Source organism: Chlorocebus sabaeus, chromosome 5, assembly GCF_047675955.1.
Source record: "Chlorocebus sabaeus isolate Y175 chromosome 5, mChlSab1.0.hap1, whole genome shotgun sequence".
Lineage (NCBI taxonomy): Eukaryota > Metazoa > Chordata > Mammalia > Primates > Cercopithecidae > Chlorocebus > Chlorocebus sabaeus.
In genome coordinates, this window is record NC_132908.1 from 69,226,875 (window position 1) to 69,246,865 (window position 19,991).

The following is a 19,991-nucleotide window of genomic DNA, read 5'->3' on the forward strand; positions in this document are numbered from 1 at the left end:
ATGCTATTTAATGCTCTTATATTTAATGCTTCAGATGGGGAAGAGGTTTTGTTCACCTACCCTGCTTTTTCAGCAGCAGCAAACTTCTAGACAATTCCTTCTACTCATTGTTCTCTCTTTTTGCCTTGTTTCCTTCCTCCCAAAAATATAGACAACAAGGCAGCCAGACTGAGTGAGTCACGCCTATAATCCCAGTATTTGGGAGGTCAAGGTGAGAGGATCACTTGAGCCCAGGAGTTGGAGACCAGCCTGGGTAACATAGTGAGACCTTGTCTCTACTAAAGTTCAAAAAAATTAGCTGGGCACAGTGACTCACGCCTGTAATCCCAGCACTTTGGGAGGCCGAGGTGGAGGATCACATAAGCCCAGGGGTTTGAGACCAGCTTAGGCAGCGTTATGAGACCTTGTCTCTATTAAAATTCAAAAAAATTAGCCAGGTGTGGTGGTGTGTACCTGTAGTCCCAGCTACTTGGGGGGCTGAGGTGGGAGGGTCGCTTGAGCCTGGGACGTCCAGATTGCAGTGAACTGTGATTGTGCCACTGTACTGTAGGCTGAGCAACAAAGCAAAACTCACCCAAAAAAAGGCAAAGCCTCTTTGACAGTATTGACTGAAGAAAATAATTCTGCTTCCCCCACGCTTTTTTTCCCCTAAATTCAAGCGAGCCCTGTTTATATGCAGTTGAACATTTCCCTGCTGAAACATAATCCTGTTCACTCTGGATCTGCCTGCAATGGCAATGGAAATTTGGTGTTCTACTGGGGGGAGAAACTGACCTACAGGAGTTTAAGCAAAGAGTTTTGTTTTTTTTTTTTCCTTAAATAGAAATCCTGAAGTATAGAATATCCAAAAGAATCTATAATAAATTATTAGAAATATTAAGAGAATTTAGCAATGTTCAGCATTTAATCAAGATTTCTTGAATATGTGATTGAATTAGGCTGAGAGTGAGCTGGTCTCCAGAAATGGCCCACGGAGTTGGCATTAACGGTGATCGCCTGAGGATTGGACTTCAAGGACAAGTGCAGTGGCCGCTTAAGCATTGGGACCGCGGCCACTTGCTCAGTTTGTTTCTTGGGAGAGGGAGGTTTTCTGCTTCCCACCTCCTGTTATGAGTCATTTCAAGTCATTACCTCTTGAATATGAACTCTTGTTTGTTTTTTGAGACAGATTCCCGCTCTGTTGCCCAGGCTGGAGTGCAGTGGCGCTCGGCTCACTGCAACCTCCACCTCCCGGGTTCAAGAGATTCTCCTGCCTCCGCCTCCTGAGTAGCTGGGACTACAGGCGTCTATCACCATGCCTGGTTAATTTTTGTATTTTTAGTAGAGACAGGGTTTTGCTATGTAGGCCGGGCTGCTCTTGAACTCCTGACCTCAAATGATCTGCCTGCCTTGGCCTCCCAAAGTGCAGGGATTACAGGCATAAGCCACCACACCCAGCCTTAAATATGAACATTTGAATGGAGGTAAACACGCACAGAGGGAAACCTGACAGGAAAACATACTTCTGAATAGAAAAGTTTGGTTTTGGCTTTTTGATTTCCAAGTTTCCCTCATCTTTGCTCATGGCCTTAAGACTTAAAGTTACTGCTATAAATCTTATTTCCAGACTCATTTGCCCTTGGAGCAATCATTGTCTAACCTCGTTATTCATTTTCTCGATCGTATGGAAGTAGAAATAAATTCTGTCCACTCACAGAAAAGCTTCTGAAAGTAATCACTGTTTCAGAGAGTTGTGATTCATAGTTTATAATGTTATCCAAGGTCAACTTTGATTAAAACAATCTCCCCGACTACTACAGTAATCTTGTAGAAGTAATTTTGACAACTTCTTTGTTCCCGATAGGTCATAGATGAGATAGCAGGAAACTTCAGCAGAGCAGTTCATGGTTTGCAAGCTCATAACAAACTACAGGAAGCTTGTGAGTTCCTCCAGAAACTGACAGCCTTAACCCCAAGATTTTTTAAGCCAGCTCAGGTAAGCGGAGGGTGACTGGGAGGGAAGAAGGTAGGAGAGAGGGAAACATGGAAAACAGAAAAAGAATCTGAGGCTGGGTGCGGTGGCTCACACCTGTAATCCCAACACTGTGGAAGGTCGAGGCGGATGGATCACATGAGGCCAGGAGTTCGAAACCTGCCTGGGCAACATGGCAAAACCTGTCTCTACTGAAAAAAACAAAAATTAGCTGGGGTTGGTGGTGGGCGCCTGTAATCTCAGCTACTTGGGAGGCTGAGGCACAATAATCGCTTGGACCCAGGAGACAGAGGCAGTGAGCCAAGATCATGCCACTGTGCTCCAGCCTGGATGACTGAGAGACTGTGTCTCCAGAAAAAGAAAAGAAAAGAAAAAGAGAATCTGGAGATTGTGCCTTATGCCAAGCTCAGCATTATAAAGACTATATTTAAATTTTAGCAAGCATATTTGTACCTTTAAATCTGGAAAGTTATGAATTAAATTGATCAGTAGTGACATTGTTAGATATACTGTATGTTCGTTTGTTCATTAATCAGCTTACTGCCTTGCTGATGTATTTGTTACAAGTCTGGGCATTCAGTGGGACATGGTGGCTCCTGCCTGTAATCCCAGCACCTTGGGAGGCTGAAGCAGGCGGATAGCTTGAGCCCAAGAGTTCAAAACCAGCCTGGGCAACATGGTGAAACCCCGTCTCTACTAAAAATACAAAACTTAACCGGGTGTGGTGGTGCACGCCTGTAGTTGCAGCTACTTGAGAGGTGAGATGGGAGGATGGTTTGAGCCCAGAAGGTGGAGATTGCAGCGAGCCAAGACTCTACCACTGCACTCCAGCCTGGGTGACAGAGCCACACTCTGTCTCAAGTTAAAAAGACAAAAAACTCAGCATTGGTCTTTTCTTCATTCCTTTTTTTAGTCTGGTGGTGTTAATTGGATATTTGGTCTACTTACCACTCAAAAAGAATTATCAGTTCGTCAAAATAACATGAAATATGAATCCTCCCTTATAGGTTATATGAAATAATATATTCTTCCCCGTCAAATTGTAACTTTTTTAATAAAATGCATTTGAAATGTATAAAGAATATTAAGCTGCTAATAAGAAGTATGCAAATTTTAAGCAATCATGTGCTAGGTGTGTGGCTCATGCCTGTAATCCAAATACGTTGGGAGGCTAAGACAGGAGGGTCTCTTGGGGCCAGGTGTTTGAGACCAGACTGAGCAACATAGTGAGCCCCCTCCTCTACAAAACAATTTTAAAAATTAGGCGTCGTGGTGCACACCTCTGTCCTAGCTACTGGGGAGGCTGAGGAAGGAAGATTGCTTGAGCCCAGGAGTTCAAGGCTGCAGTGAGCCATGATTGTACCACTGCACTCCAGCCTGGACAACAGAGCAAGACCGCATCTCTTACCATTTTAAAAAGCAATCATAGGCTGAGCATGGTGGCCCACACCTGTAATCCCAGCACTTTGGGAGGCCAAGATGGGAAGATCACCTGAGGTCGGGAGTTCGAGAGACCAGCTTGACCAACATGGAGAAACCCTGTCTCTGCTAAAAATACAAAATTAGCCAGGCATGGTGGCTCATGCCTGTAGTCCCAGCTGCTCAGGAGGCTGAGGCAGAAGAATTGCTTGAACCCGGGAGGCGGAGGTTGCTGTGAGCCGATTGCATTCTAGCCTGGGCAACAGGAGTGAAACTCGGTCTTCAAAAATAAAAAGAAAAAAGAAAAAATCATAATTCAAGGATGCATGTTTGCTTTCTAATACTCCCAGGTTAATCTCATCAATTCCCTTATTTACCTGAGTGAGGAGTTACTCAGGATCCCATTTCTGAACAACAGCGGTCTGGACTTCAAAGTTCCTGCAACTGTCTGCCCCTTTCATTCCTTCAACGATGTCACCAAAGCTGGAGAAGGAAGTTGGCTGGAATCCAAGCGTGATACTGAGCAGGTAGGTGCCAGATCTGCAGGTGGCCAGATCTGCTTAGAAGCATTTTAATCTTGACGGGTCCAGGTATCACAGCCTCTCCCCAGACCTTTAAAGAGAATCTTGCTGAAGTATGTGCTGCAGAAAAACCACTCTGCCAAGCGTTCTCTGGGGTCTCCCTCCCCACCTACCAGTGAGCCAATACTCCCTAGTGCTGTAATCAAGTGAAAAGGACTTAGGGGCTGAACCCGGTGGCTAATGCCTGTAATCCCAACACTTTGGGAGGCCAAGGCAGGCAGATCACCTAAGGTCAGGAGTTCAAGACCAGCCTGGCCAACATGGCGAAACTGCATCTCTACTAAAAATACAAAACATAGCCAGGCGTGGTGGCACGTGCCTGTAATCCCAGCTATTCAGGAGGCTGAGGCAGGAGAATCACTTGAACCCGGGAGGCAGAGCTTGCAGTGAACCGAAATCGTGCTGCTGCACTCCAGCCTGGCAACAGAGTGAGACTCCATCAAAAAAAAAAAAAAAAAAAAAGGAATTTAGGAAAGTGTTGGCATAAGGCAAATACTCATAGGTTATGTTTGCTATTCACATGAAAAGATGCTCAACTTCATTGGTCATTAGGGAAATGCAAGTCAAAACCAAAATGAGATACCGCTTCACAGCCAAAAAGACAGAAAATAACAAGTATTGGCAAGGATGCAGAGAACTTGCAACCCTATTCATTGTTCAATTGTAAAATGATGCAGCCACTTTGGAAATCAATTTGGCAGTTGCTTAAAATGTAAAAAATAGAATTACCATGTGACCTAGCAATTCTACTCCTAGCGTCTACCCAAGAGAGTTGAAAACATATGTCCATACAAAAACTCGTACGCTCATGTTTGTAGCAGCATGGTTTAGTAGCTAAATAGCCAAAAAGTGGAGATAACCCACACATCTACGGTCTGACAGATGGCTAAGTAGAATCTGGGCTGTTCATACAATGGAATATTATTCAGCAACAGAAAGGGATGAAGTCCTGGTACATGATCCCACATGAGCTTTGAAAACATTATGCCAGGTGAAAGAAGCTGTCACAAAAGACTGTATGTTGTGATTCATTTATATGAAATGTCCCAAAGAGGTAAGTCTATAGACACAGAAAGTAGACTCGTGGTTGCCTAGAGCTAGAGGGACAAGGGATAGGGAAATGGAGAGTGATTGCTAGTGGGTATCAGGTTTATTTTATTTTGAGACAGAGTCTCACTCTTGCCCAGGCTGGAGTGCTGTGGCGTGATCTGGGCTCACTGCAACCTCTGCCTCCCAGGTTCAAGCTATTCTCCCACCTCAGCCTCGCGAGTAGCTGAGACTACAGGCGCACGCCACCACGCATGTCTAATTTTTTGTACTTCTACTAGAGACAAGGTTTCACAATGTCGGCCAGGTAGGTCTCAAACTTTTGACCTCAAATGATCCACCTGCCTCAGCCTCCCAAAGTGCTGGGATTACAGGTGTGAGCCCCCACACCCGGCCACCAGGGAGGTGGATCACCTGAGGTCAGGAGTATTTGTTTTAGGGAGGATGAATCCTAAAATTAGATTGTGGCGATGGTTGCACAACCCTGTGAATATACTAAAAAACATTAAATTACATACTCTGAGTGGATGAAGTGTATGTGTGAAAGTTATCTCAATAAAGCTGTCATTTAAAAACTCTAGCATGAGCAGGTCTGGAGCAATTATATGATGGGGCAAAGGCATATTTCCTTGGCAGGCCCTCTTAGTCTGGTTCAAAGGACAGTAAGTCTTTAGCCAGGTTGCAAGTAGTTTCTGTGAGAGTCCAAGGCCCTCTCTAAGGAATACCACCCTTCATTACGTCACTGAAAATTCCCTTTCCAATCTTCTCCAAAACAGTTTACTAACATAAGACACTGAGGTTTTACAGGTCACACGCTGTCTTCCTCTCCATGCAGGTAGAAGACATCCTGGAAATGTCCTTGGCGGAGCTTGGGAATATCGGGGAAGCATTTCTGGAGCAGGACCAGTCCCCCGAGTCTTCAGTGACTTTGACCTCCTCTGTTGCTACTCTGCTGCTGAGCAGGTTAATGAGAGGCAGGAACAGGGAAAGTTTCACTGTGTTTTTCACTTTCAGAGGACATACAAAAATTGACTTCCATTTTAACTTTTCTCATTAGACAAAACACATCCACCTTACCACTGAGCTCTTACACTCTGGGTCACCCAGCCCCTGTGAGACTGGGCTTTCCGTCGGCTTTGGCTTTGAAGGAGCTCTTGAATCAACACCCAGGAGTTAATGTCCAAGTGAGTGTGAAATTGATCGTGGTCAGAATGAAAGTGGGATCTGATGGCCATGGAGGCATTTGGGTGAAAGTAATGTACCATGAAATGTAAGCTGAACAGACCAGATCAGATGAGAGAGTTGATGTGGCATTCGTTTTTATTTTACACTGGCAGGGATAGAGGCCTCTTAAAAGTGATCCACTGTAGAAGCTGGGAGCATTAAGCAGATTTCTGGATTTAACTAAATTTCTGTTCCGTGATTTGGATTAATCTCAACTCTGTAGTTTGTTTTTTTTGTTGTCGTTGCTGTGTTGTTGTTGTTTTCGAGATGGAGTCTCAATCTGTCACCCAGGCTGGAGTGCAGTAGCGTGATCTCAGCTCACTGTAACCTCTACCTCCTGGGTTCAAGCAATTCCCCTCCCTCAGCCTCCCAAGTAGCTGGGATTACAGGCGCCCGCCACCACGCCTGGCTAATTTTTGTATAGAGATGGGGTTTCGCCACGTTGGCCAGACTGATCTCGAACTATGGACCTCAGGTGATTCGCCTGCCTAAGCCTCCCATAGTGCTGGGATTACAGGTGTGAGCCACCATGCCTGGCCTCTGCACTATTTACAAAAAGCTGGGACTATTGAAATAATTGTTGACTCAGTATACCAACCCAGTCATATCAGTATATTGTATTTCTTTCAGCAGTTACCTGACAAATAAAAGTAGCATTGTTGCCTTATCCTGAAGAGCAGAATAGTTACTTCCTAGTAAAATAGAATCCTCTAGATATAAAGATTAAAAATAATTCTGAGGGTCCCAAGTATAATTCATCTTTAATTTACTATTGCTCATAGAGGCTATAATGGGGAATGTTATTTCATTTGTGGTATTAGTAGGGGGCACATCCCAATGTTTACTTTAATATATGATATCCAGCTGGGCATGGTGGCTCAAGCCTGTAATCTCAACACTTTGGGAGGCCAACGCGGGTGGATCACCTGAGGTCAGGAGTTCGAGGCCAGCCTGGCCAACATAGCGAAACCCTGTCTCTTCTAAAAATACAAAAATTAGCCAGGCATGGTGGTATGCACCTGTAATCCCAGCTACTTGGAAGGCTGAGGCAGGAGAATTGCTTGAACCTGGGAGGTGGAGGTTACAGTGAGCTAAGGTCACGCCATTGCACTCCAACCTGGTTGACAGAGCATGAGTTTCTCAAAAAAAATATATATATATGTGTGTGTGTGTGTATGCACACACACATGTATATACATATATATATGATATATCTTTCTATTGGAGTCATTTAAAAATATTTCAGCAATGGATAAAACTGGACTTTTCCTTGTCTCTAGGTAACAGGACTAGCTTTCAATCCCTTCAAGGATTTGGACCACAGAAACGTTGTTGGAAGCATTGGAAGTGTGTTACTAAGCGCTAATCGCAAATTGCTCCAAGTCCATGATTTAGTGGAGGACATTGAGGTAGGAACTGATTCTTAGGGAATAAAATAGAAGAGAATGGGATATTCTGGAACAGGATCGAAGGATGCAACAACTTAAAGGGAATCATGTTAGACCGATGACTGTGCCATTGTTTTGTTATTAACATATTAGGAACTTTTACAAAGAGGTACACCTTACCCTTAGAAAAAGTGTTTTAGAGGGCTGAGTGCATTGACTTATGCCTGTAATCCCAGCACTTTGGGAGGCAGGCAGATCACTTGAGGTAAGGAGTTTGAGACCAGCCTGGTCAACATGATGAAACCCCATCTCTACTAAAAATACAAAAATTAACCCAGTATGGTGGTGGGCGGCGGTTATCCCAGCTACTCTGGAGCCTGAGGCATAATAGCTTGAATCCAGGAGGTGAAGTTTGCAGTGAGCTGAGATTGTGCCACTGCACTCCAGCCGGGGTGACAGAGTAAGACTTAGTCTCAAAAATAATAAGAATAAGTGTTTTAGGTCTTGGACTATGTACTTACCCTTAACCCCAGCAGTATTAGCTACTAATATCCAATGAAGAAGACCTGGCTGGGCACAGTGGCTCATGTCTATAATCCTAGCATTTTGGGAGACTGAAGCGGAAGATTGCTTGAGACCAGGAGTTCAAGACCAACCTGGCCAACATAGCAAGACCCCATCTCAGAAAAAAGGAGGAAGACCTAGGAAGTTTCCTTACCTTATCAATATAAAGTATTTTGAAAGGCATCAGTGGATGGACCATTATAATGATTAACTGTCTCTTATTCTAGATCATGCTCTGGAGAAACGTTAGCATGGAAACCCATCCCACCAGCTTCAACATGAGCACAGATCAGCTTACAATCACAGTGAACGTCACCTCCTTGGAGAAATCCCTGATAGTGAGCATAGATCCTGACAGTCCCCTTTTAATGACGCTGTACCTGGGGTTCCAGTATCAGCCTAACTGCACTCACTTCCACCTAAACATCACCCTTCCGAAGGATAAGGTGTGGCAAAAAGGTAAAACCCAATCAGCTGTCAGAAACTTGCTTTGATTTTGTTTTGCCTAGGATGGAGTGCAGTGGCACCATCATGGTTCACTGCAGCCTCAAAATGTCAAGCTCGAGGGATCCTCCTGCCTTAGCCTCTTGAGTAGCTGGGACTACAAGTGCACACCACCACGTCTGGCTAACTTTTTTCTTTTAATTTTGTAGGCTGGGCGCAGTGGCTCACGCCTGTAATCCCAGCACTTTGGGAGACTGAGGCAGTTAGATCACGAGGTCAGGAGATCAAGACCCTCCTATCCTGGCTAACACGGTGAAATCCTGTCTTTACTAAAAATGCAAAAAAAATTAGCCAGGCATGGTGGCAGGCGCCTGTAGTCCTAGCTACTTGGGAGGCTGAGGCAGGAGAATGGCATGAACCCGGGAGGCGTAGCTTGCAGTGAGCTGAGATCGCGCCACTGTGCTCCAGCCTGGGTGAAAGAGCGAGACTCTGTCTCAAAAAAAAAAAAAAAAAAAAATTTGTAGAGAAAGGGTCTTGCCATATTGCCCAGGCTGGTCTTGAACTCCTGGCCTCAAATATTCTTTGTCTCAGCCTCCCAATGTGCTGGGATTACAGGCATGAGTTACTGTACCTGGCCACATTTTTTTCTTTTTTTTAAAAATTTTTATTTTCAGATAATTGTAGATTCACATGCAGTTATAAGAAATAACAGAGACAGGCCAAGCGCAGTGGCTCACACCTGTAATCCCAGCAGTTTGGGAGGCCAAGGCGAGTGGATCACCTGAGGTCAGGAGTTTGAGACCATCCTGGCCAACATGGTGAAACTGTTTCTACTAAAAATACAAAAAATTAGCTGGGTGGGTATGGTCGCGGGCACCTTTAATCCCAGCTAGTTGGGAGGCAGACGCAGAGTTGCTTAAACCTGAGAGGTGGAGGTTGCAGTGAGCAGAGATCACACCATTGCACTCCAGCCTGGGCTGCAGAGCAAGACTTGGTCTCTAAAAAATAGAGAGACAGCCTGGGCACTCAGTGACTCCTGCCTGTAATCACACTATAATCCTAGCACTTTGGGAGGCTGAGGTGGGTGGATCACCTGAGGTCAGGAGTTTGAGACTAGGCTGACCAACATGGTAAAACCTCATCTCTACTAAAAATACAAAAATTAGCTGGTCATGGTGGTGGGCACCTGTAATCCCAGCTACTCGGGAGGCTGAGGCACAAGAATCGCTTGAACCCGGGAGGCGGAGGTTGCAGTGAGCTGAGATTGTGCCACTGCACTCCAGTTTGGGTGACAGAGACTCTGCCTCAAAAAAAAGAAAAAAAAAAGAACAGAGACAGCTTGTATACCTCTCATCCAGTTTCTCTGAATGGCAGCATCTTGCATAACTGTAGTATATCACAACCAGAAAATAACATTAATACAATCACTGATTTTATTCCGATTTCACCAGGTTTACAGACACATTTCTGTATGTGTGTGTATTGCGTTCTGTGTGGTTTTGCCACATGTATAGACACATGTGACAATGAAATGCATTTTTAAAAAGATTGATTAGGGGATGGATAAGGATATGTACGTGAAGAAGCAGATTTAGTAGCATTAATTGTAGAATCTAGTTAATGGTTATATGGTTATTCCCTGTAAAATTCTCTCTGTATTGTTGAAGATTTTCATAATAAAATATTGAGACCCACAGCAGAAGTAGTGTTCACAGCACCATGGGTTACATGTACTTCACATTTATATATTACAGATGACTATATATGAAATATGTTGTATGTATTTCAACTTTATTTCTAATCTAAGATTTGAGGAAGATAGTCCTGATGATATCTCTATAAGTCTTTGTATAAGACCAGAATGACTGTATTGTAGTTTAGAAAAGTTAAGAATTTATGAGACATAACATTAAAGTTAAAAATGTCTAGCCTGGTGTAGTGGCTCACCCCTGTAATGCCACCACTTTGAGAGGCCACGGCAGGAGGATCTCTTAAGCCCAGGAGTTTGAGACCAGCCTGGGCAACATAGCGAGACTCTGTCTCTATCAAAAAAAAAAAAAAAATTTAGCCGGGCAATGGTGGCGTGCATCTGTAGTCCTAGCTACTTGGGAGGTTGAGGCAAGAGGATCGCTTGAGCCAAGGAATTGAAACCTGCAGTGAGTTTTGACAATACGACTGCACTCCAGCCTGGGTGACAGAGCAAGGCACTGTCTCTAAAAACTAAAAATTCCCGATAGATAGAAATAGTGCCCAGATACACTGGATCAAAAACATGTTCTGTGGGTATCGACTTTAAACATTTTACCGAAAAGTCTTAAGAGCTACACTTCTGTATTTGTTTTTACGTTGAGAAAAGTCTGAATGGAGAAAGCATGCGACAGTCTCCCGTCATGACCACCTTCCATATTGAGAGAACTTTCTCTGGCTCTCGCATGGGGCCTGCTCACGCAGGAACAATCACTTTTAAGTTCTTGCTTTTAGGCAAAGTCCCTGAGGCAGCCATGCTCACTACCGGGCTGCCCACTACAGAGTTTGCGTGAATTACCAACGGGCCCTTTCCCAATTCCAGAGGGGTACTCAGTTTTGTTTTTGTTTGTTTTGAGACAGAGTCTCACTCCGTCGCCCGGGCTGGAGTGCAGTGGCGCATTGCCGGCTCACTGCAGCCTCCGCCTCCTGGGTTCAAGTGATTCCCATCCCTCAGCCTCCCAAGCAGCTGGGACTGCAGGCACGTGCACCACCATGCCTGGCTAATTTTTTGTATTTTTGGTAGAGACAGGGTTTTGCCTTGTTGGTCAAGCTAGGTCTCGAACTCCTGGGCTCAAATAATCCTCCTGCCTTAACCTCCCAAAGTGCTTGGATTATAGGCATGAGCCACTGTGCCTGGCCATGCACTCAGTTTCTCTTGCTGATCTTGGCAATGATGTCATTGAGAGCTGGAAGGAACCTTCGAGAGCCTTTGTTTGACAGACAGGACTGTTTGAAAGATGAGAAAGCTTGAGGCCCAGAGAGACTGGGTGACTCGCCTTAGCCCTACCAGCCAGCTTGTGACAGAGCCAGGCCCGACCTCAGGTCCCTGGCGTGCAGTCCTGGGCTTTGTTCCTGAAGCCACCCTGTTCCTATCTTTGCTTCACCGTGGGGTTTCATTCGTTACCTTAGTCTTCTATCTGCTAACTTAGGTGTGTGATCATTTCATTTTTCTAAACCTCATAATGTATTCTAAGTCATTAGGCCTAAATGTTCATATGCCAAAATAATATAATTCTTTTTTTTGAGACAAAGTCTCACTCTGTTGTCCAGGCTAGAGTATAGTGCTGTGATTTCAGCTCACTGCAACTCCCACCTCCCAGGTTCAAGCAATTTTCCTGCCTCAGCCTCCTGAATAGCTGGGATTACAGGCTCACATCACCACACCACACCAATTTTTGTATTTTTAGTAGAGATGGGGTTTCACCACGTTCACCAGGCTGGTCTCGAACTTCTGACCTCAAGTGATCTGCCTGCCTTGGCTTCCCAAAGTGCTGGGATTATAGGCATGAGCCACCACACCCAGCCAAAAGAAAATAGTTCTTTCCTGGAATGGCAGTAATCCAGAGCCCGGGATTGTATCACTGGTCATTTTCTTTCCAATCATTTGTGACTCTAGGTTTATCATGATCTCATTTGCAAAATATTAATAGATGCTTTAGAAGAGAGGTTCTAATGGTGGTTTTGTTCTGTTTGATATACAAGTAAGCACTCTTCTTTGTTCTAAGATGAGGAGTACACGTGGGTGCTGACTCCTGAGCATCTACAGTACGGGATTGGCACCTACTGTATAAGAGCTGTGCTGAGTGAGAGCCAGAAGGGTGCTCAGCAGACGCCCAGCTTGGTCTCGGTCATCACCGCCGTCACTCAGTGTTACTACTGGGAGAGCCACAACCAGACATGGAGCAGCAATGGATGCCAAGTAAGAAACTGAGCCGCTTCTTGGGTCTCTCTCCTGCCGTCGCCGCTGTTAAACCCAATGCATCTCATTTGGGGCAGCCCAGAAAGAAAAATAGGAGGTTTCAAATAACTCTGCCTTGGCCAAAGGAGGAGGAGGGTTATGTGCAGTGGGCAGGGTGAGTGTGGCTCTTCCAAGCAGGAGCAGCTTTGTGCTTTATCTTTGTAATTTCTTTCTCAAACACAGTCCAGGGTGGATCTGACAATTTTGGATAAAATAAAACATGTGGAAGCCATAAAATTCTGTAAGTATTAAATATGTTGTGGATGGGTAAAATGAAACCTCTTGCTAAACAAAAGAGAACCTTCGTAGCTCAAGAAATACGTTCTCAGATTCTTGTACATTCTAGGCCTGGTGAGGACAGGTTGTCATTTTTGTAATGATCACCTTGTTCCTGGTGTCCAGCTGCTTTAAACCAGCACTATTACGTTTGTACACTCATGATTCTGTGAGATCCTGCCTGATGAAAGTCCTGGCTCGGTTGCTAAAAGAATGTGGTATAAGGTCTTTCAGATCATGAAGTTGTTCTAGAAAGAGCTGAGAAAGTACCATCTAGACTGGGAAGAGAAGGAAAGAGAATTGGTTGTTTTTTTTTTTTTTTTGAGATGGGATCTCATTCTGTCCCTCAGGCTGGAGTGCAGTGACGTGATCACGGCTTACTGCAGCCTCAACCTCCTGGGGTCAAAAGATCCTCCTGCCTCAGCCCCTCAAGTAGTGGGGACCACAGGCATTTGCCACTACGCCTGGCTAATGTTTTAGATTTTTGGACAGACAGGGTCTTGCCATGTTGCCCATGCTGTTCTTGAACTTCTGGGCTCAAGCAATCCTCCCACCTGCACTTTGGGAGGCCAGAAAGGGGATGATGATGATGATTATTATTATTTTTAGATGGAGTTTAGCTCTTGTTGCCCAGGCTGGAGTGCGATGGCACAATCTTGGCTCACCACAACATCCACCCCGCTGGGCTCAAGCAATTCTCCTGCCTCAGCCTCCCCAGTAGCTGGGATTACAGGCATGCACCACCATGCCCAGCTAATTATTGTATTTTTTTAATTATACTTTAAGTCCTAGGGTACATGTGCACAACGTGCAGGTTTGTTACATATGTATACTTGTGCCATGTTGGTGTGCTGCACCCATTAACTCGTCATTTACATTAGTTATATCTCCTAATGCTATCCCTCCCCACTCCCCCCTCCCCACAATAGGCCCCGGTGTATGATGTTCCCCTTCCTGTGTCCAAGTGATCTCATTGTTCAGTTCCCACCTATGAGTGAGAACATGCAGTGTTTGGTTTTCTGTTCTTGTGATAGTTTGCTGAGAATGATGGTTTCCAGCTGCATCCATGTCCCTACAAAAGACAGGAACTCATCCTTTTTTATGGCTGCGTAGTATTCCATGGTGTATATGTGCCACATTTTCTTAATCCAGTCTGTCACTGATGGACATTTGGGTTGATTCCAAGTCTTTGCTATTGTGAATAGTGCTGCAATAAACATACATGTGCATGTGTCTTTATAGCAGCATGATTTATAATCCTTTGGGTATATACCCAGTAATGGGATAGCTGGGTCACATGGTATTTCTAGTTCTAGATCTTTGAGGAATCGCCACACTGTTTTCCACAATGGTTGAACTAGTTTACAGTCCCACCAACATTGTAAAAGTGTTCCTATTTCTCCACATCCTCTCCAGCACCTGTTGTTTCCTGATTTTTTAATGATTGCCATTCTAACTGGTGTGAGATGGTATCTCATTGTGGTTTTGATTTGCATTTCTCTGATGGCCAGTGATGAGCATTTTTTCATGTGTCTGTTGGCTGTATAAATGTCTTCTTTTGAGAAATGTCTGTTCATATCCTTTGCCCACTTCTTGATGGGGTTGTTTGTTTTTTCCTTGTAAATTTGAGTTCTTTGTAGGTTCTGGATATTAGCTCTTTGTCAGATAAGTAGATGGCAAAAATTTTCTCCCATTCTGTAGGTTGCCTGTTCACTCTGATGGTAGTTTCTTTTGCTGTGCAGAAACTCTTTAGTTTAATTAGATCCCATTTGTCAATTTTGGCTTTTGTTGCCATTGCTTTTGGTGTTTTAGACATGAAGTCCTTGCCCGTGCCTATGTCCTGAATGGTATTACCTAGGTTTTCTTCTAGGGTTTTTATGGTTTTAGGTCTAACATTTAAGTCTCTAATCCATCTTGAATTAATTTTCCTATAAGGAGTAAGGAAAGGATCCAGTTTCAGCTTTCTACTTATGGCTAGTCACTTTTCCCAGCACCATTTGTTAAATAGGGAATCCTTTTCCCATTTCTTGTTTTTGTCAGGTTTGTCAAAGATCAGATGGCTGTAGATGTGTGGTATTATTTCTGAGGGTTCTGTTCTGTTCCATTGGTCTATATCTCTGTTTTGGTACCAGTACTATGCTGTTTTTGTTACTGTAGCCTTGTAGTATAGTTTGAAGTCAGGTAGCATGATGCCTCCAGCTTTGTTCTTTTGGCTTAGGATTGTCTTGGCAATGCGGGCTCTTTTTTGGTTCCATATGAACTTTAAAGCAGTTTTTTCCAGTTCTGTGAAGAAAGTCATTGGTAACTTAATGGGGATGGCATTGAGTCTATAAATTACCTTGGGCAGTATGGCCATTTTCACAATATTGATTCTTCCTATCCATGAGCATAGTATATTCTTCCATTTGTTTGTGTCCTCTTTGATTTCACTGAGCAGTGGTTTGTAGTTTTCCTTGAAGAGGTCCTTTACATCCCTTGTAAGTTGGATTCCTAGGTATTTTATTGTCTTTGAAACTATTGTGAATGGGAGTTCACTCATGATTTGGCTCTCTGTTTGTCTGTTACTGGTGTATAAGAATGCTTGTGATTTTTGCACATTGATTTTGTATCCTGAGACTTTGCTGAAGTTGCTTATCAGCTTAAGGAGATTTTGGGCTGAGACCATGGGGTTTTCTAAATATACAATCATGTCATCTGCAAACAGGGACAATTAGTAGAGATGGGGTTTCTCCATGTTAGTCAGGCTGGTCTCAGACTCCCAACCTCAGGTGATCCGCCTGCCTTGGCCTCCTAGAGTGCTGGAATTACAGGCCTGAGAGAAAGAGGATTCTTAGGAAGGTATCTGCACCATTCATAGCCTCAGGCAGTCATAGCTGGACAATGGCTATCAAGCAAATCTATAAATAGCTTGTTAAAATGTAGATTCTGAAGCAGTAGCTCTGGTCAAGCCTTTCTAACAAGCTCCCAGCTGTCCCAGTGCTGCTTGTTAGGCAAATCATACTTTGAGAAGAGTAGCTTGAGAGCTTTTCTCCTCTCTCAGCACACACCTGTTGATTGCAGAAGGCATTGGATATTTCCCACTTCCCTGAAGCTCTTTGAAGTGCTTGGACACCATGAAAGAAATTGACCTGCCCCAAGTACAGCACAAGAGTTCTTCCAAAGGTGGACTAGCTTGGGCCTCCAGGACTTAACCCTGTGCCATGGAAAGAAGTAGTCATAATGACAATACTGGAGGCTTCTCATCCACGAAACCAAACACAGAATTGGTAGCTTCCATGTAATCACCTACTGACATATTTTTAAATATGCAGAAATGTTCTAACATATGGAAAGTCATACGGAATAATAAAAAACATTGAATGCACATTCAGCTTTATCAAAGTTAGTATTTTTCTCTGCTTCAGATTTTCTTAAATAATAAAACACTCAGGAATAATTGAAGCCCTCTGTGTATCCCTCTCTAGTCTCTCGCCTTCCTTCCCTTCCACCAAAGGGTAACTACTGGCCTGAATTTGAGGGGGGAATTCATTCTTTCAGCAAATATTTATTGAGTGTCTTCTACGTGCCATGCCCAAGTCTAGGAACTAGAGATACAACAATGAACAAGACAATATCCTCATGAACTGACATTCTAGAGAGGGAAACTGACAATGAATAGATAAATAAGTGTTTTGCATGCTTCTTAGGCTTTGTGCAAGTGGCATTATACTGTACATATCTCTTGTTTTATTCACTCAGCATTTATCCATGTTGATACATCTACCTCTAATTCATCCTTTTTTTTAAATTTTATTTATTTGTTTTGGAGACAGTCTTGTTCTGTCACCCAGGGTGGAATGCAGTGGTGTGGCCTCGGCTCACTGCAACCTCTGCCTCCCGGGTTCAAGCAATTCTCCTGCCTCAGCCTCCCAAGTAGTTGGGTCTATAGGTGCCCATCACCACGCCTGGCTAATTTTTTATATTTTTAGTAGAGATGGGGTTTCACCATGTTGTCCAGGCTGGTCTCAAACTCCTAGCCTCAGGTGATCCACCTGCCTCAGCCTCTCAAAGTGCTGGAATTACAGATGTGAGCCTCCGCGCCTGGCTAATTCATTCATTTTTAACTGCTGTATAGAATTCCATCAGTTTGCCTCTGCTTACTTATGTACCGTTCATTTGTATGTTCTGTTATTGAACATATATAAGTTGTTTCCTATTTTTGATAATTATCAAGGGTGACAAAACATTCCTTTTTGCATATCTTTATACACATGTGCACAGTTCCCCTAGAACATATATACACTCAGAACTGGAATTGCAGGATTCAAAGAGTTTGTGCTTCTTCAGCTGTACTAGATGTTGCTAAATTGCTTTCCATATTGGTTATACTAATTTACGTCATCACCAGCGGTGAATGAGAGATCCAGGCACCTCTTTCCATCTCTAAATTGCTGGTGTTTGTTTTATGTCTGTCCCCTCCTTAGCACTCTGTCCAACTAGAATCAACGTCTTGATTCTAATTCCAGGTTGGGCCACAGAGCACAATTCTGAGGACACAGTGTCTCTGTAACCACCTGACCTTCTTTGCCAGCGACTTCTTTGTCGTGCCCAGGACCGTGAATGTTGAAGACACGGTTGAACTGTTTCTTCGCGTGACCAACAATCCTGTTGGGGTGTCACTGCTGGCTGGCCTTTTAGGATTCTATGTGATCACAGTTGTGTGGGCTTGGAAAAAGGATCAAGCAGATATGCAGAAGGTAACGAGACTTTGAGTTCAACAGATTTGCCATGATGGTCTTGAGTAATTAAATAAGATGGGGGAAAAAAACACACCTTTGTCAAAGCCTGGTACTGGCAGGCATAGAAATTCAAGTGGAACTTTTCTTACATTTATCTTCATGTCTACTGTCTGAAGACCTAAGAACCTTTTCTCTATTTTTGTTTCCTTTGGTTCCGAGATTGGACCCTTGTGGGACTCCTTCTAGGACAGGAATGAGCCAAAAGAAAATACTAGCCAGGTGCAGTGGCTCATGCCTGTAATTCCAACATTTTGGGAGGCCAGGTTAGGAGGATCACTTGAACTCAGGAGTTGAAGGCAAGCCTGGGCACCATAGCAAGACCTTGTCTCTATTAAAAATTAAAAACAAAATGAGCTAGGCATAGTGGTGCATGCTTGTAGTTCTAGCTACTTGGGTAGCTGAGGTGGGAAGATCACTTGAGCCCAGGATTGTTGAGGCTGCAGTGAGCTATTGTGCCACTTTACTCCAGCCTGGGCAACAGAGACCCAGTCTCCAAAAAGGAAAACAAAAGACCTAGAGAGCTTAACTAAAGTCAAATGCAAGTTTATCTTACTTTATACATTGGATATGAAAGTTATATGTAAATTGGCCAGGTGCAGTGGCTCACGCCTGTAATCCCAGCACTTTCAGAGGCCGAGGCAGGTGGATCACCTGAGGTCAGGAGTTCGAGACCAGCCTGGCCAACATGGTGAAACCCCATCTCTACTAAAAATACAAAAATTAGCCAGGTGTGGTGGCGCGAACCTGTAATCCCAGCTACTTGGGAGGCTGAGGCAGGAGAATCGCTTGAGCCTGGGAGACAGAGGTTGCAGTGAGCCAAGATCATGCCACTGCACTCCAGCCTGACTGACAGAGTGAGACTGTCTCAAAAAAAAAAAAAAAAAAAAAATTACATATAAATCAAATTATAATTTAATGTAACTGACTGGGTGAGGTGGCTCACGCCTGTAATCCCAGCACTTTGGGAGGCCGAGGTGGGTATATCACTTGAAGTCAAGAGTTGAAGACCAGCCTGGTCAACATGGTGAAACCCCATCTCTACTAAAAATCCAAAAATTAACCGGCCATGGTGGCGCATGTCTGTAGTCCCAGCCACTCAGGAGGCTGAGGTGGGAGGATCACTTGAACCTGGGAGGTGGAGGTTGCAGTGAGCCAAGAATACAACATTGCACTCCAGCCTGGGCAACATAGCAAGACTCCATCTCAAAAAATAAAAATAAAAATGTACCTATATACAAGAAACTTATATGGTATGTTTTTTAAAACAAAAATCTTTTGACAGCCTCTTCTTTCCATGTGTGTGTTCTTCCTATGTTTTCTTGCACTTGGAAATTCTAGAATATGTTAAGTGTTCATTTCTTGTTGCCCTGGGTGTAGGGTTCTCTGCGTTAGTAAACAAAAATACAGGCTACCTAGTTAAATTTGCGTTTTAAATAAATAGTTCATCTTTAGTGTAAGCATGCCCCAAATTATTCATAGTTTATCTGAAATGCAAATTTAGCCGGGTATTCTCTGTTATGTGGTACCTAAGTGGGAGAGAGGTGCAAGGATTTAGAGGCTTAAGACCTGATTGGGGCCGGGCGCGGTGGCTCAAGCCTGTAATCCCAGCACTTAGGGAGGCCGAGACGGGCGGATCACGAGGTCAGGAGATCGAGACCATTCTGGCTAACACGGTGAAACCCCGTCTCTACTAAAAATACAAAAAACTAGCCGGGCGCGGTGGCGGGCGCCTGTAGTCCCAGCTACTCCGGAGGCTGAGGCAGGAGAATGGTGTGAACCCGGGAGGCGGAGCTTGCAGTGAGCTGAGATCCGGCCACTGCAGTCCAGCCCAGGCTACAGAGCAAGACTCCGTCTCAAAAAAAAAAAAACCTGATTGGGTGATTCTATGACTATTTCACTTGAGAGATACAGGCCCTGGAGGTTCAGGCCTCATCCCCACTTGAGTGGCTTAGGTCTGCTCATGTGTGTGTCTGCTGCCCACACCTCAGCCCTGCTTTCTGTAGGGCTGCCACACCTGCCAGAGTGCATCCTCCTGCTCCTCAGTTGGAGGAGGCAGGAGCTATACTACGTGGAGGCCTAGTAAGTTGCTTGGTTCTGCTTTTCTTGCAGGTGAAGGTTACTGTCCTGGCTGATAATGACCCCAGCGCTCAATTTCACTACCTTATTCAGGTCTACACCGGATATCGAAGAAGGGCTGCTACAACAGCTAAGGTTAATGAAATAAATGTTCTTCACTTGTTCTTGCTTTGCGTCTTCTGCCACATGAGACACACTCTGAGCTGGTGATATCCTGGCAACCAATAGCATTTTAAA

General features: G+C 44.2%; 1 protein-coding gene across 1 annotated transcript in view; it reads left to right on the forward strand.

Annotated features, from left to right (window-relative positions):
- The window catches only part of PKD1L3 (polycystin 1 like 3, transient receptor potential channel interacting), an 85,450-nt gene that overhangs the window by 13,754 nt on the left and 51,705 nt on the right, over positions 1–19,991 (forward strand). Inside the window, exons 6-14 of the mRNA XM_007993760.3 lie at positions 1,844–1,975; positions 3,742–3,918; positions 5,855–5,982; positions 6,077–6,203; positions 7,524–7,652; positions 8,423–8,654; positions 12,392–12,585; positions 17,406–17,636; positions 19,788–19,889. Of these exons, the coding sequence (XP_007991951.3) occupies positions 1,844–1,975; positions 3,742–3,918; positions 5,855–5,982; positions 6,077–6,203; positions 7,524–7,652; positions 8,423–8,654; positions 12,392–12,585; positions 17,406–17,636; positions 19,788–19,889 (1,452 nt within the window). The remainder of the gene's footprint in view (positions 1–1,843; positions 1,976–3,741; positions 3,919–5,854; positions 5,983–6,076; positions 6,204–7,523; positions 7,653–8,422; positions 8,655–12,391; positions 12,586–17,405; positions 17,637–19,787; positions 19,890–19,991) is intronic.